This window comes from Camelus bactrianus, chromosome 13 (assembly GCF_048773025.1).
Source record: "Camelus bactrianus isolate YW-2024 breed Bactrian camel chromosome 13, ASM4877302v1, whole genome shotgun sequence".
Lineage (NCBI taxonomy): Eukaryota > Metazoa > Chordata > Mammalia > Artiodactyla > Camelidae > Camelus > Camelus bactrianus.
The window spans coordinates 74,566,180-74,583,758 of record NC_133551.1 but is presented as its reverse complement, the minus strand read 5'-3'; the positions used below and the strand labels follow the sequence as shown (position 1 = coordinate 74,583,758).

General features: G+C 42.6%; 2 protein-coding genes across 4 annotated transcripts in view; both read left to right on the top strand.

Annotated features, from left to right (window-relative positions):
• Positions 1-5,268, top strand: part of LOC105071175 (calmodulin-binding transcription activator 1) — a 567,239-nt gene extending 561,971 nt beyond the window's left edge. For all 3 annotated transcript variants that reach the window (XM_074377511.1, XM_074377513.1, XM_074377512.1), the window contains one exon: positions 1,978-5,268. In XM_074377511.1, the coding sequence (XP_074233612.1) occupies positions 1,978-2,010 (33 nt within the window). In that variant the 3' untranslated portion in view covers positions 2,011-5,268. The remainder of the gene's footprint in view (positions 1-1,977) is intronic.
• Positions 5,269-6,598: 1,330 nt separating this feature from the next.
• On the top strand, positions 6,599-15,873 carry VAMP3 (vesicle associated membrane protein 3). The gene is made up of 5 exons (XM_074377514.1): positions 6,599-6,853; positions 8,930-9,011; positions 12,282-12,440; positions 13,235-13,286; positions 14,113-15,873. Coding segments are annotated over exons 1-5 (315 nt in total). The 5' UTR covers positions 6,599-6,851; the 3' UTR covers positions 14,133-15,873.
• The last annotated feature ends 1,706 nt before the right edge of the window (positions 15,874-17,579 follow it).

Here is a 17,579-nt window from a genome sequence, read left to right as displayed (position 1 = left end):
TCAAGTGCCGTACCTGACGTAGCATGCACACTTTGCAGCAATTCAGCACCTAGGTCTGCACAAGCACAGATACGTTGCATGCCCAGAGGTAAAGGTGGCATCAGTGCATGCCTTGCATTCTTCCAGCCAGAGGGCTGTTAGTATAGACGTTGCATGTTTAAAAATTGAACACAGAATATAGCATGTTTCAATTTTTAAAAAGCCATTTATTTATCAAGTATGCATGTCCAAAACTAGAGATCTATAATGATGCACAATTATGTACTGTAATATGATCCAAATTACCCCCCCAATTTAATAGTCCGTAGTATACTTAACTATAGAGTTTAAATAATAACCTAGATCTAGTTATGAATATAACAGTGTATTCTGAATGCACCTGTTCAGAAAGAAGGATCTAATAGTTTCGAAGGTAACACTATTTGATCACGATGGGCTTGGTATATTTAGTAAATAAATCAGACAAATAAGAACGTTTTCAAACATGACCATTTTTTTTAGTGTTGATGATAAAATGATAAAGCTTTTTTTTTTTTCTGGAAGAGAGCATCTTCTCTTTGAAGAGATTGTGTCAACTTTGCAGAATACTCAGAAATGATTCTGCTCGGAGGTGGTAAATATAACTTTCCTAAATTGCTATTACAGCGTATATGCCGTTGCATTGAATGCCAGCTGAGGTGCTACGGCAAAGACTTATTCCTGGTTTTTCAAAATGTTTTCTTTCTGCCTGAGTGTTATCTAGCAAGTGGACTAGCATTTTTGCTTTAAAATAAAATTTTAATTTACTGGTGTAACTTAAGGTAACAGGAGAGGCCCTGCTCTCAGAGAATCAGAAAACTGTATTTGGCGATTATTGCCCTCTGTATAGGCCCTTGTTAGGAAAACAAGTCAGTTTTTTTGTTTTGTTTTGTTTTGTTTTGTCATGCTCTCGAGGTAGAGTATATGCCTCCTGAGAAACTGCCACTTCTGTTGGCTAACGTCATTGTCGCACAGCCACTTTTAGTAAATGAATGTTATCACATGGTATGTGGTACTTCCAAACTGTGACTTACACACCACACACGACTTCAGAAGTTAGACCCTAAAGTCACACTTGCATTTGATCATTCTGATCATTAGGCAAGCTCTGAATTATTTGTCAAGAAAGAGAAATATTCTTACAGCTTGCACCTTCTTCCCGGGTACCCAGTGGTGACATTCAAAATCCAAGGCCGATTTTTACAAAAAACACAGACTGAAAGTGATCACTAACAAAGAATTTGCTGATGTGAAGTTTCCCTGACTCTGTAACAGTTGCGTTTAAATCTCTTTACTACAACATGTTTGAGTCTGAGAACAAAGTACCTTCTTGGTATTGCACCCCGGCTCCTGTCTATCCGGGAGCACTGGGGGGATGACCTGAGCATCTTTTAAAGCCACAGTGTGGAATGGGGAGGAAAGTACGCAATTAGGAAAATCAAGAAGACCGCACGATACATGAGCAAAATCAGAGTTGTGCAGACTGTCTGAGCAGATTCAACATAGCTCATCCCCATCTTGAGTCTATTAGCAAAGCAATAATTCACTCCCTAGGTGTATCAAGAGCTAAATAAATGTGTGTGCAGTTTCCCTAACTTGCATCATATGGAATTACAGGGCATTAGTGGCGGTCCACCAGGCTAAAAAAGAAAGTTACTTGAGCAGTTAACGTTTTCTAAGATGAGCATGTTACTGCCTCACTGGATTTCAGGCGGTCACCTTCGGTTTTGCTTCGTGTTCAGAGCTCTCGACGGAGAGCAGTTTCAGGGAGGCTTGGGTCTCTGTCTTCAAATATTTTCCCCAGCGGTTCTGCAGGTGTTTCCTTTGCCATCAGTCCTCAGAAGGGCCTCTGTCTTGGTCTTTCCCTCCAGGGGGGATGGCAGTGCCCTGCCCTTTGTCTGGTGACAGTTTCACTGTAATATAGTTATCACCTGGTGTTCTGTTTTGTTTTTCTTCCAGAGTGAAAGAATTGAGAAAGGCCAAGGAACTTGAAGACATACAGCAGCACCCCTTAGCAATGTGACACTGCTTTTCAGACTGTTTTCATTTCTGTTTTTAGCAGAGACATGCAACAATAACAACACACACGCACGCACGCACATGCACACGCACACACACACACACACACACACATACACATAATCCCTCTGCAGTTTTGGGGAGATCAGCTGCAGGATTTTAACAGGAATGTTTTGGTCATTGCATTTGCACTTTCATGGACAACTTTTAATTTGTTCAGCAAGACATCTTGGAACTCAATCTTCTGTTGGATCATGGGAAAACAAGACACCACGAGGATTTGAAAGAGGCTTCCTCTTCTTAGGAAGAAGCCGTCTTCCTTCTCATATAGGGCTGTATTCAAACATCGTGTGGAACTGTACAAATATTTATACCAAAAATATAGATAAGAAAAGGTGCGGATGCACTAGCGACAAAGAGAATGCTGTTCCTGCACCTGTCAGTTATTTCCAAGAAGCTGAATCTTTGGGATTGATTCTCAGTGGAGGGCTTAGATCATACAAATCTTTATTGGGTCCGTGTGTTCTCATTTCCTTCACTGTTTTTCTTTTATCTTAATGAGTTTGTTTGTTTTTGTTTCGACCTCTACAGCACACTTAATGCAACTTTTAAAATCTGCAGGTTTTCAATGCCTTGTGGAAATTTGCAGAGGGGCGGGTGCGTGGTAAACGGGTAATGCATGGGAAATGATGAGGAACGGCGTACAGAGTTTAAATTTATTTTCTTGTCCCCACCACCTCCCAAGCACCTGCGAGGATAGTAATCATCTTGTCCCTTTTCTCATGTTCAGCACTTTAATTTTTTGGCCTTACTTTCATGTGCAATGAGAATTACTTAGAGAATTGGTAAAGCATGTAGCTTTTTTAGTAACCTTGGAAACTGTAGTCATTCTAAGGAATCATAAACCTTGCCTGGACACTTGCCACCTAAAAGATCAGTGTGGTGCTGCGTTCTGGCCAGTAAATTCCATATTTTTGGCTATATCACCCAAACTGAGCAGTTTCTGTGTATATATAGAAGGTAGAAATGGAAAGTGAGAAAATATTTGAAAGGGATTATATTAATTGCTAAATATTTTATTCACAAAGGTCAATAACATGGCGAGATAAAATTATTTGTATAGTTTTGTCTGAATGAGCGAGAAAAATGTGGATGTATTGTTTGTATATATTGTATATAGTAAAACAAAGATGTGCATGATTCAAGAAAAAAAGAAATGAACAACAGCAAAGCATTCGTGGCTATGGTCTGTAAAATGAAACAAAAAAAACTTTATTTCACTATAAGAGTACTTTATTTTAAATGTTCTTTAGAAGAACATTTTGCTAAAGCATGACTAAACAGCAAAAAAAAAAAAAGAGCTACTGTATTAAGACTTAGGAAAAAAAGGCAGAGTAACATTACTTAAAAAAAAAAAGGATATGTTTACATTTAATTTTGGCTACCAGGAGTTTATTTTATTTTATTTAAAAAAATTTTTTTGCCAATGGTGCCAAGTAATGTGAATGCTGATAATTGCTTAAGAAAATTAAGTTACTTTTGCTAAACAGATAATCATAAGGTGAATCCGTATAATAGCTTAACACCATCCACTCACGCCAACAAAGATCACTTAGAACGATCAAAACCTGACAAAAGAAATAGTATGCAAAGCAGAACCATGTCTCACGTTTTCATATCTCCTGCTGGAAATCAGAACATGTAATAAAAATTCCACAGAAAAATAACTAAAAATTATAAAGGATGCAAACTGGTCTTGTAGGGATGTCATAGTCTTACTATTTCCACATAATGAGGAGCCAAAGAAATCTGATGCTTTTAAACAATTAAAAAACTACTAATGTTAAATTGAGAGAATAAAGTTTGCATTTGCTGATGCCAGTTTAAAATTCCCAGGTGATGTTTCAGGATCAGTTGGTGTAAAGCTGAGATAATTTTTTTTTTTCTTTTCCCTTGGTTCTGGCTGCCAACTGTAAGTTAAAACTCAAGGCTTGTTGTGAAGCCTAAAAATACTCACAAAGCTTTTAAACTGGCGTCTTTGAAGGAAGGCAGATACAGAGAGATTGTGGTAACAACCGGGGTCGGGGCTCTTGGTGCCTTTTCTATAATCGTACTTGTTTTTTAATTACGTCCTTTCACTGCCAACCTCGAATTACTGTACAGTATATGTCTTACTGCTTGTGATCAGCTTCGACAACAATGGCAGCCCCACAACTAGTAGCCACCTGTACATTTGTAAACGGACCTGACTCAATTTTGTTTTTAAATGTGTGGGTTTACGTTGCAGCTGTTGCCGTCCCCCAGATACCTATTACTTTACACAGTTTGACCTAGAGGAGGACACTGAGTAATTTACACACACACGCAATTGCATTCATAAACGGGAAGAGAATGTGAAAGCCAGCTCTTTCAGAGTATCCTATATTAATACCGAATTTAGATATTTTTGTTCCATCTCTTGTGGTACAAATAACCGATCTCTTGATAAGAGTAAATGACCTCAGTGGATTTGCTTTAACCTTCACTTTTTTTTTAAAATTTGTATTTTTTATGTTTCACATGCTACATTATTAGCTGAGGAAGTTAGAAAATCTGGAAGATAAAGACTGATGTAGAGGAAGGAACGTTCTTACAGAGGGAATAGGAAGTAGGTTCAAAACCTATGGGTGTAACCTACCAGTACAACTGTGAATCCTGGGGGGGGGGGGTACGGACGAAACATTTCTGACCGCTTTTTCTTGGTTGTGAATCTTCCTTTTGAATATAAGATGATAGGTAAGCGCAGCTTTCTTGGATAATCTGAATTCCCAAGTGCCAGGAGTAGGATTTCATTATAAAATTAATAGCTAATCTTATTCTGTCTCCTGAAGATTTAATTGCTATTCTTGTTACCCATTTGAAATCAGCTGTACTGTGTGAACGAAATAAAGACAATAATTCGAACCCCTCTCTGGCTGCACGGTCGCTTATGGCAGTTCCACACAGTAGTTGGCGCCCAATGGGGGGTCCCTGAGACTTGCATGTAAAACTAGTCTAGATGTCTTCTTTTTTGTAAGTTTTATTTTTGTAATTGTGCATGTAAAGCATCATTGAATCAATGGATCTGTTGAAGAACTCAGCTGCTGGAAACCATGCAAAATGTTTTGAATTGCCCTTAAAATATGGAAAATGTTTTCTGAATGCTTTATATTCTTTCTGCTGTAAATTAAAAATGAAGAAAATTTCCCCATACTATGTGTGTTTTGCTTTAACTTTAGCTAATATTGAAATCCCACGGTGATCAGCATGTTTCAAACCCTGTGAGCTCATTTCAGATACTTCCTCCTATCCAGATACAGTGTTTTGACATCAATCGTTATATAGTTTCAGATCTGTCCAGGAAAGAACAACATTTCATAGTAGAGCCACTGTTCCTAGAACACTTGCTTGTCAGTTACCTTCTCAGGCGCCTCTCAATCTATCAATCATCTAAGTGCAGTTATTGGAAAGATAAAGACACCGATCTAAATCTACCTTTTCAGTTGAAATCCTCTGCAATTTTTTAAAAGGCATTTTTCAGCTGGCTACTACTGGCAGCCTTCCTTTCTGAGAACTCGGGCATCAGCCTCATTCCCTTCCACTGCAGAGCCTCATCTTGTCTCCCTGGTGGGCCCTCTTCCATCTGATCCATCCCAGCACTGCTGCTAACCAAGTTTTCCGTGATAGATCTCCCAAGTCCATGAGGCCTCAGTGGTTTCTAGTGCCTCCTGCATTTAAACGACATTTTCCTTTCTTGTTTATCTTCACTCTTTATTCAGTTTTATTTTCACCATGCCCCAACCTGCGCCTTCTGGTTGGTCTGTGCAAACCATGTCCATTTCTACTGTTTCTTTGTTCATGATGTTTGCACCTCCCATGCCTAGAAAGTTCTCTTTTTAGCTATTTTACTCAACTCAAATCCCATCTCCTCTGTGACACCCTCTTGTCTATTCTAACATACACTAACACTTCCTTTTTCAAATTATTCTACTTAGAGCTGGAAAAGACAGTTTGGTGTTCATTTTTTTTCATTTCTCATCTAATCTGCCAGTTGACCTGCTGAAGTTCTGTGGTATTTTGTCTTTTGTTGGAGTTGCCTTTGTTGGTAGGAATACTTTCAGCATCAAATACCTCGCAGAGTAACTCACTCATTCAGATTTGTGCCTCGGCCTCAACCCGAAATCAAAAGTTGAGGACCCGCTCTGTGCTAGGGCCCGGAAATACAGGAACATATAAAGTACAGTTCCAGTATGGTCTGTGCAATAACAAATATTTGGGTCACGAATACACGAAGAGAGGGACCCTAACCCCATCACTGCCTGTGACAAATATCCCAAACGAACATCCCCCCTTATTTTAGCAAGTTTCTTTATAAAATGTGGTGTCTCCAGGACCACTGGGTTAATGTGGCACGTTAACCCATGGGCTGTCTCCAATATTGTCAGAACCAGAGAAACGATCCACGGGCCCAGAATAACGTAAAACGCCCCCACCCTCATTTACCTGCACAGTCCCTTCCCAGTGCCTAACGCACCACGTCGCCTGGCGCCAGCACCCGCGGCGGTGGGGAGGCGGAGCTCACGCCCCTGACCCGCCCCAGCGCTGTCGAGTGGCCTCGCCCCCGAAACGCCCCGCCCCCTTCCGGCTCGCCCCGCCTACTCCGTCGGCCCTTGCTGGTGACGTCATCGACCCTGCGCCGCCGCCGCCCCGCCCAGGTCCCCGGACTCGGGTCCCGCTGCGCCGCTGCGCCCCTCCGCCCCTCCGCCGAATCCTCGCCCGCTGCCGCCGCCGCCAAAATGTGAGTGACACGACGCGACGCGGAGCCGCGTTGGGCCCTGGGGGCGACAGCCTGCGGCTAGGACCCCCGCCCGACCCGGCTGCCGTCCGCCGCCTCTCAGACGCGGGCCAGAGCCTCGCGGCTGTGTCCGGGGGCTCCCGAGGCCTGGGGGTGGGCGGCAGCCCCGGGGGTGCGGGCAGCAGAAGGGCCAAGTCGGCGCCGAGGCGCGGCCGGCCGCCCTGGAGGGCCCGGCAGCCGTCGGGCGAAAGCGGAAGGGGCGAGGGCGGGGCGGCCGGAGTTTCCCAGAGGTGATGAGAGCCCCCCACCGTGTCCCCGCCTCTCTTCCCCTTTCTCCTGCTCCTTCCCCCTGGCGTCTCAAGTTAACTGAGAGGACCTGTGACCACTGCCCTCGTCCTGGAGAGCCTGCTCACTGCCTGGTGTTGGGCTGGGCTCCGGAAGTTGCGAGGGAAAGGACTCGGCCCTGTCTGGAGGCACCTGCGGGCAGAGTAGACTCGCACACACAGTTGTGGGCCGTCTTTCTTTTTAAGCAGAAGCATTCATGCAATGGCCCTTGAAAACGTGGGGTTTGTCTTGGTAACATTCAGAGAAAGCAAAGTGTCAAGAATCACAAGGACCCTCTTGTCTCCCCTCCAGCCTGCTCATTGCTCATCTACAGAGGAGAAAGGAATGGGTGCTTTCCCTGGGTTCCTTCTAGGAACTGGGGACGCCACTCTGGAGTGTTCCTGCTTGAGACTGCTCCGCTGGTAGATATCAGTGGTCAAAGTTTAGATCCGTAGAATTATACAGAACCTGGTCTAAACAGTCTCCACTGCAATAATGTGATGTTGACTTTCTAAGCCTTGCTTTACTCATCTATAAAATGAGGCTAATAGTAGTGTCCCCGTCAAAGAGTTATGAGGAATAAGTGAGAAAGTGCTTGGAAAAATCGCACAATATATGGCCCTTCGCTATTATGTATCAGGCAATAAATAAACTCTCTGCGGGCAGGGATGGGATCTGCTGCAGCTCTGGTCTTTGATACATAGTAGGTATAAAGTAACTGTTGGATCAACGTTTCTGTGGCTGCTGTATGCAAGACAGACTCGAATGTTAACCACTATATATAAAAATAGATTAAAAAACAGATTTCTTCTGTATAGCACAGGGAACTATATTCAGTATCTTGTAATAATCTTTACTGAAAAGAATATGAAAATGAATATATGTATATATATGCATGAGTGGGACATTATGCTGTACACCAGAAATTGACATATTATAACTGACTATACTTCAATAATATAATAATAATAATAATAATAATAATAATAATAATAATAATAATAATAGATACATGCTCAGTGCTGTCTTGGGTACAAGGACAAGACCTCTAAGACATAGGTGTCTGTGATCTATTAGAGAAGACAAGGCTGTGTGTGTGGGTGGGTGTGTGTGTGTATGTATGTATGTGTATAATCTGAAAAATCAAAGCATTGCCAACCAAGTAATAGAAACAATTACAGAACTTCAGACCCTGGGGGAAAATAAAGCATTTAATGAGGATTTTAAAAGAAGTATCTTTTAAGAGAGGAAGCATTGTTTCATCTTACCTTTATGACTCACACTGCCCCCTTCCCTGCATCTTGTTCCTGGTGTTCTCTAAGCTCAGTCTGTTTCTTTCTTCATACTGGAAAAAGGGCATTCTATAATTGTTCATAACTATGAAGACAATTCTTGCTGCAGGGAAAAGGTCAAAAGAGTATTGAGTGCCTTTAAGTAGATTTTTGCCTTAAAACAAAAAATGGGAAAGTAGAGTTTACCTATCTTAGGATCAGGTGCTTCATTGATACAGAATAGGTCCTGTTAAACCTTCACTTTAGACCCTGATCACTTCTAACACGTGGGTGAATCTTTGAAATTATAGAGGAATTAGAAGAAATGTCATGAGAACCTTTGTTCATTACTGCAGGGAGGATTGTCTTTTTCTGCTTTGGTTCTGAAATTCCTGACCCTGAGGGCCCTGGAATACGTCCTTATACTTACAGAAATGTATTTGGAGGCATAATTTACTCATGCTTGTGCTTTTACATGTTTCAGGTCTGCAAGTGCGCCTGCAGGTTCAAGCGCTGCCTCTGGCAGTAACAGGAGACTTCAGCAGACGCAAAATCAAGTGGATGAGGTATTGCTCTGAAATGAAGAAAACGTGAATTTTAAGCCAACATGGGAACACTCTGGAAATAGTCCTGTGTAAAAAAAAGTCTCATTAAAGTGTGAATGTAAAGTAAACTTCAGCTATCATAAATGTAACAAAAATGTGTTCCCTGCTGTTTTGAAAGCCCTTATCTAAGCCTCTGAGAAGTCACGTTCTTCTGGTTTCAAGTTTGTTTTCCTGTGGCCGAATCACATACCTAACGTGTAGACTCTTCCTCCCTCAGAACACTTCTCCAAGAATCACTTTATAATATATATTTTGCCACAGTAAACGAGAAATCAGAAAAGAAAAAAGAACCATTTTATAAAATAAGGTGGTAATGTTTTAAGGATTAGGCCTATAGCTCACTCAAGCCAGGACCAATCCTTCTGACCAGATTTTTCATCACAGTGCTTTTTCCAGTAGCCCAGCTTACTAGTTACCCAGCCTGGCAAGTCTGTAGAATTCAGCTCCAGTTGTTGACAGTTGATGTACAAAAGGCAGATGCTGGCAAACGGCTGTAGCCCAGCTCATCTGTATTTGTGGAATTCTTGAGTTAGAAGACCCTCACAGCATCTTTTGTTCTGCCCTATATATGCAGACCTACAACAGAAGGTTGTTTGAGAAATTCAGACTAGTATTTCCATAGTCTTATTAAAAACTGTCACTGATGAACAAGGATATCTTGGTTTTTCTGCTTTGGCTGCCTTAAAAAGCAGAGTTCAGCTAACGTTTGCTTCAGCTGTTAAATCATATGGTAATATTTTGGTCTGATGGGTCTCTTTTTGAACTTAATTCTGAAATTCTTATATTTTCATGCTAAGAGTCCCATTCTAATTCCATCCTCCATGAAACTTTTGTTTACTTACAAAGTCAAATTGGATCCTTTTCTTAACCAAAGGAGTTTTCAGGAGAGTTTTTTTTTTTTTTTAATTGAGCTGAAATTCACATAACATACAATTAACCATCTTAAAATGTACAAGTCAATGGTGTTTGGTGTATTCACAGTGTTGTACAACTGTTACCTCTGTCTAGTTTCAGTTTTTTCACCACCCCTGAGGAACACCCTTATGCATTCAGTAATCACTCCCCATCGCCCTTTCTCCCATTCCCTGGTAACCTCTAATTGTCTCTGTTTCTATGGTTTTGCCTCTTCTGTATGTGTCATAGAAAAGGGGTCATACAATATGTGGTCTTTTGTGTCTGGCTTCTTTCACTTAGCATCATGTGTTCAACATTCATCTAAGTCGTAGTGTCTATAAGTAACTCATTCCTTTTTATGGCTGAGTTGTATTCAGTCGCATATGTATACCTTAACTTGTTTATCCATTCATCTGTACATGGATTTTTTGAGTTGTTTCCACCTTTTGACTATTATGAATAGTGATGCTGTAAACATTAGCATACAGGCTTCTCCGTGGACATCTGTTTCCGTTTCTCCTGGTTATGCATCTAGGAGTAGAATTGCTGGATCACACAGTAATTCTATGTTTAACCTTTTGAGTAACTACCAGACTTTTCCACAGTGGCTGCACCATTTTACATACTACTCACAATGTCCAAGTTTTTCCACACCCTCACTAACACTGGTTATTTTCCTTTTTTTTTTTTTTTTTTCAGTTATAGCCATCCTAATGAGTATGTGTTAGTATCATTGTGGTTTTGATTTGCATTTCCTTAATGACCAATGATGCTGAATATCTTTTTATGCACTTGTTGGCCATTTGTATATGTTCTTTGTAGAAATGTCTACTTAAGTCCATTGCCCATTTTTTAAATTTGAGTACTCTTCATTTCTCATGGTGATTGATAAGCATTCTTTATATATTCCAGATCTTAAATCCTTGTTGGATATGTGATTTGCAAATATTTTCTTCCATTTTGTGGATTGTCTTTTCACATCCATCGTAATGTCTTTTGATGCAAAAAGGTTTTAATTTTTATGAAATCCAATTTATTTTTTCTCTTGTTGCTCTTTTGGTGTCAAATCCACAGCCAAATCTGAAGTTATAAAGGTTTATTCTTATGTTTACTTCTAAGAGTTTTATACTTTTAGCTCTTATACTTGGGTCATTGATCCGTTTTGAGTTAATTTTTGTATAAGGGGTAAGGTAAGGGTCCAACCTCATTCTTTTGCATGTGGTTATCCAGTTGTCCCAGCACCATTTGTTGAAGAGATTATTCTTTCCCCCACAGGATGATCTTGGCAATCTTGCCAAAAATCAGTTGGCTATAGATGTTCAGGTTGGTTTCTGGACTCTCAGTTCTATTCCGTTGGTCTGTATGTCTGTCCTGAGGCCAGAACCGCACTATTCTGATTACTGTAGCTTTGTGAAAAGTTTTGAAATTGGAAAGTGTGGCTCCTCTAGTCTTGTTTTTCTTTTTCAATATTGTTTTGGGTATTCCAGGCCCCTTGGAATCCCATATGAATTTGAGTTTTGCCTTTTCCATTTCTACAATGACAAACAAAAAAGGCCCTTGGAATTTAGAAAGAGACTATGTTGAATCTGTAGATATGTGCGTCATTTTGAGTACTGCCATCCTGGCAGATCCTAACCGTACTGAGCCTTTCAGTGTGTGAACATGAGGTGTCTTCTCGTTCTGTTGGTCTTTAACTCCTTTCAGCAGGGATTTGTAGTTGTCATCGTGCAAGTCTTCAGCCTCCTTGGTTTAATTTGTTCCTGGGTGTTTTATTCTTTTGGATGCTACTGTATGGAATTCTTTTCTTCATTTCCTTTTCACTGCTAGTGTGTGGAAACACACTGACTTACGGGTGCTGATCTTGTACCTTAAAACTACTGAGTTTGTTTGCTAACTCTAGTAGGATTTTTTGATGGATTCTTCGGGATTTTCTGTATATGGAATTATCTGCAAATAGAGATCATTTTACTTCTTTTCCAATCTGGATGCCTTTTGCTTCTCTCACTTCCCTGACTCCTCCGGCCAGAACTTCAGGTGCCGGGCCACACAGCAGTCGTGAAGGCGGGCCTCCTGGTCCTTCATCACTGAGCACGGATGTTAGTCGTGGGTTTTTCCATAGACGCCCTTCAGCATGTTAAGGACGTTCCCGTCTGTTCCTAGTTTGCTGACTGTATTTATCATGAAAGGGTGAGGTTTTTTTGTTGTTTTTTTTTTAATGAAAGCTTGGCTCAGAGTAGTAAAGTGCTAACCTGAAAAAAAAATGTGCCAGTAAACTTCATTGGGAAGTTTTGTTCTTTTGTTCCTTTGTGTGTAACTTAGTGTGATCACATTCATCAGGTGGTGGACATCATGAGAGTCAACGTGGATAAGGTGCTGGAGAGAGATCAGAAGCTCTCTGAGTTAGACGACCGTGCAGACGCACTGCAGGCCGGAGCCTCCCAATTTGAAACGAGTGCTGCCAAGTTGAAGAGAAAATACTGGTGGAAGAATTGCAAGGTAATGCTCTTTTAACCATCTTTACAGGAGGTCACCCTCTGTATTCTCAGCAGACAGACAAAGGCTGCAAATGTTGGACTTTCATGAATCTTGGAGGTGAGTTTAACTTCCTACACGTGGGAATTTGGATTGACTGAATCCAGTACCCTACTGCATACCCTTTTCCTGTCTCCACAACCAGAAATTCTCCATGCTCTGTGGCTGACCTTAAGAAGCATGTAGAGCAGGAGTGTCCAAAATCAATCACGGCCCCTTCCAGCCCTCCAGAGTCCTGAACACAGACTGACAGGCGTGGGCTGAAACTGGTAGTCGGTTTGCATGTGGCTGTGAATGGCTCCAGCAGCCAAGGAAAGAGCCACTGGAAAGCCACAGTGTGCTCCATAGAGAGCAGGAAGCAGCCGCAGGAGCACGGCCCAAGGCAGATGTCTGCAGCTCCCAGAGAGAAGTGCTGCCTTCAGATCCCAGCTGCATCCCGCCCCTTCCTGGGCTGGAAGTGGCACTTTCTCGTATGTGGGACAGGCTGAGTAGCCCCTCCTTATGTGGAAAATGTGTATACAAAGACACATGCCTTTCTAGAGACCACAGGTCATTTGCACATGTTTGAAAAAGCAGATAAGTAATCTTCAGGCCCTCACTGAGAACATTAAATTTAGGCTTTAAAAATTACGAGTATTTCAGATTGTAGTGCACCTTAATTTCTCTCTCTGTGACTAGAATGGTATTATGTGATGCTCTTCAGCAAGCACGTTAATCTCTGTTTCTGAGGTGTGAGGTGGGGCTCTGTGTCATTGCAGATGTGGGCCATAGGGATTGCCATCGTGGTCATCATCGTCATCATCATCATTGGTGAGTCCTCCTGCTCCACACTCATGGGAAGGTCTTCTCTGTCCGCTCACACTTGATTTCATACGTGAGAACGCAGAATAAAAATTCCCTCAGAGGTGTTGGTTTATGCCAAACATTTTTGTTTTATTATTTTAAATACGTGGGTATTGTATGAATAAAGTATAAGATTTTTGATGTAAACATTAATCCTTTGAAATGAGAGAAACTTTGTTCGTTTCCACTGACCTGTAAGTTTTCTCTCAATATATTTTCATCAGATACTTCCTTTTATGAGAAATCATATAGTCTAGTGATTAAAAGTGGACCACCTGTGATCCACCCAGCTCCGCCGTCCAGCTGTGTGGCTCTGGGCAAGTCATTTAACACCGCTGAACCTCAGTCTCCCCATTTATGAAATGGGGGTAATAACAATACCTACCTCCTGTGTTTGTTATGAGGACAAAACTGTTTAATGTATAAAAAGTGTTTAGGATGGTGCCTGGCATTTTATAATAATCATGACATGAATAAGTATGTGTGCACACACAACTATTGTTGCTGTCATTACTATCTTAGCATCTATGTGTATATTATTATGTGTAACCCTGGAATGACCAGTGCCATTTTTAGCCCAGTACGTGAATATTTGAAGAAACACGTCTTGGATCCTCTTTTCTGACAGCCTCCTGCAGCCATCCACAAAACGTAGAGAAGCCGCTAGTAGGAAATTGGCCAGAAGTTGAATTTCTGTTCACAGTTAGGCTGCAGTGTTTAGTGTCAGTTCTGTCTTTGCACTGAAAGACTAAACTGCTGTTTCCCCGCTTTTTCTCATCCCCCTGCTCCCTAGTGTGGAGTGTTTCCTCCTGAAGAGCCTGAGACCCCAGCCTGCTGTTCGAGAAACCTCTTCAACACTCTTGACTTAGAACCTGCTAGATTCAAGCTCACCTACTGTTATGTCTAAAATGATTATTTTCTGTTAGTTAATGTAAAGTTTGATTTCTAGGAAATGTGCCTTTGTTGTTTAATATGCACTCCAAACTGGAAGTGCAGCCAGCTCGGCCCCCGCTTTGCACGGTGCCTCCCCAGGTTTGCACGTGGGCTGGTGCGGGGGGCTTCTGGACTTCCAGGCTGTTAGAACCTGGACGCAACATTCTCTGATTAATCGCCATTGATTCCAGCTAAGGACGTTTGTTCCAAGGTAGCTATCCTCGTCATACGACGTTACCCTTATTTAAGCCTTTGGGTAATCAGATTCCAGCGTGTGCCTTCCAGAACGAACACTACTGCCTGCCCCAAATCTGACTAAAACCGACTGTGCCTTGTTTTGCTATTTTTCTGATTCCCTGTAAGAGGACTCTCTCCTGGTCATAAACACTACTGACACTCCCGCTGTGTGTAAAATAAGATGCTGGGGAAGAGGTTTTGCTCTTACATTAGATATGAAGGTGTTTACTTTCTTGTTACTGTTATGTATCACTTTCTAAAAATACTGTTTTAATCAGAAATAATAATTTCTTTAAAACATTTTTATAGAACTGTGGCTATGACCAAAGTTTCTGTTTTGCCAAAAAGTTAAATCCCAGTCAAATGTCAAGTCTGTTCCTATCAGATAAATTCAAAAAAGTGACCAGTAGAACTCAAGGTGCCCTTCAGAATTAAAATTGTAACTCTGTGTGTGAACATCCCAACAGGCCTTTCTTGCCCTTTAAATGCTATAGGTCTTGCGACTCCCGTTCCAATTCCGCGTTTTTCCTGGGGGCTAGAGAACGTTTGAGCTACACTCTGACCGTCTCATCCTTTGCAGAGTTTCACCCAGCAGTTTGCAGATTATCAGCTGTAGAGCCAGGACGCTTCTAATAATTATGTGAACAACAATTTTGTAGCCTGCAAGTGAGACCACCTGTGAACTGGTCATTTTCTGGCCCAGGCCCCTGGACTATAGCTTTTTGGAATTTGTTTCCTATTTTTGTCCACATTCCACTTCCTAAATCTGTCTTCTAACTTACGCTTTCAATTAGGCATTGGTCGGGTGGTTGACTTTTTCACAGAGGATAGCTAACCAGAGCCACCGTCTTTCTTTGATGTCACAGTCTGCATAAGACGCTGGGAATAGCTGTTGTCATCTGAGAGACTTTGGTTGTGTACATGAGACATTCAACACCAGGGAGTGTGAGTTAAGGGCAGGAATTCAGGCAGGAATGAAACAGGCAAGGAGGCACTGAGGGAGATAGAAGTTACACAAATGGCCTTGTTCACATGCTAGTTTATGGCTTACACAGCAACAGCAGTTAGGTGCCCCGGGACACGGGTTCCCTGTCTGTAGTATCTGTTCCCCTGACGTGAGTGAAGTGATGGGACGTTGAAGACGTGCCTCGCAGCGTGCCCGGCCCAGACAGGAGCAGCGTCCGCGTCGGGACGTTGGCTCACCCCGGCTCGGGTCCCCAGCCGGGTCTGACTGTAACCTTGGTGCTCTCCCCTCGGCCTCGATGCTCCGTCCCATGTAACCCCCTGATGCCTGCATTAACCCAGGAATACTCTGCTTGTATCTGTGCATTTAGTTGGGAACTTGCCCACTATAATGAACTGAATAAAGTGTTTGTAAACGTAACTCTGGTACCTGTGTCGCATGTAGAGGAATGGTTGTACCTGGTCCTAGTCCTCAAGCAGCCTTCCTTGCTACTCCCCCACCTCTCCCTTATAAACCCCCAAACTCCTCCCTCTCTTCTCCTTTCTCACTGGTCCCCTCCCTGAGTACTCCGATGTCCTCGCACACCCTACTGAGCAGAAGCATGCCGCTCCCCCCGTGGAAAGTGCTTTTTCAGTAGAGGAGGTGAGTGGGGAACTGGCTTGCTTGTGATTACCAAAATGTTCAGGATGTGGCGTTTGAGTTTCTTAAATACATGGTCTTTCAAAAGAGTTGAGCGGAGCTGGCCCCTCTGTGGTAGAACAGATGGCTGCCCGTGCGGGGCCTGGGGAAGCTGACTTGGGCGGGGGAGGGACACCTCCAGACACGTGGCTCTTGTTTCGAGGCTGCATCCCTTTCCCCTGGGATGTACCTCGCCTCTTACTCCACGACCCCGGGGGAGCAGTATGAAATGGGCGGAAGCAGACTTGCTTGTGTTTACAGTAAAATGCCAGTTAATAGAATCCTGGTGGGAGAAAGCTTGACCTTTTCCCATTGCCTCAAATAGACGGTCGCTGCTTCTCATGTCCGGCAGACGACCGTGCCCTGGACGAGCACTAACTAGAATTGTGCCTTTCGTTCAGGACCTTCATATAATGAAATACGTATGAACTTTTGGTGCCATTTTCAAGATTTTAGATGAAAATTACCATAAACAGTCTCCTCTTTCTTCCCTTAAATGTCAGGATTCCTCAGGGCTGCGTCCCCCGCTGACTTCTCTTTCCCCAGGCAGCCTGATCCATTCCCGTGATATCTCTATTCATGAATCCACTGATAACTCCTGGCTTGTTGGACAGAAGCCTCTCAAACTCGCGTTCACCAAACAGAATGAAACATTCTCCCTCTGCCCTCCCTCTCATAAACAGCGTCTGTTCAGAGAACGGCAGCCTCATCCCCCAGGGACCACGCTAGGCACTAGACAAGTGCACGGACTTGCTGACGCTTGTCGTCACCACAAGCATCACTCGGGATATGCTGGAGGGACGCTGCATACCGAACACCCCCTAGTCTCAGTGGCTTCAAGTCCGTCCTGGCTCGAGCGCCGTCAGTCAGCAGGGAGGCTCTATCCTCAGTCCCTCCAGGAGGAGCTTCCCGTAAACATCTGCCTCAGGTTATGGCTGCAGAAGGAAAGGAAGATCAGGAGTTGTGCGCTGGCCTCCAAGCGTCCACCTCGACGTGGGGCCAGCAGCTCTGCTCACATCTCATCAGCCAGAGCAAGTCAGGTGACTGTGGCTAACCTCAGAGGTGGAAGGGGATCCTGTCCGTCACCCAAAGGAGAAATGAAATGTTTGTGAATACCTTCCTTTGCGTCAGCAACTTTAGTCAAAGAAGGGAGGCAGAGTCCCGTTGTCTTGTTAAGTTTTTCCTAGTAAGTTGTGTTTCCTATAACTTACTATTATTATTGTGTGATACTTTTATATTTGCATCACCAATTAACTTTTTTAAAGTATGGTAATTTTTTTATTGCTTTTGGATGAAGATTAATGATTTGCTTTCAAATTGACCAGACTGCTTAGTGCATTTAAAAGGAAGCATCCTTATATTTACAGCTAAGCTGCTTTTCATACTACCAGAAAACTCAATCTGTAAAACTAGAATTTACTAAATAAGCCAATTATGGCATACTTACT

Bases quoted from the DNA above. Each gene is read 5' to 3' on its own strand.
- VAMP3 (XM_074377514.1), top strand. The intron at 9,012-12,281 runs GTATTGCTCTGA...CACATTCATCAG, and splicing joins CGCAAAATCAAGTGGATGAG to GTGGTGGACATCATGAGAGT. The intron at 13,287-14,112 runs GTGAGTCCTCCT...CCTGCTCCCTAG, and splicing joins CATCGTCATCATCATCATTG to TGTGGAGTGTTTCCTCCTGA.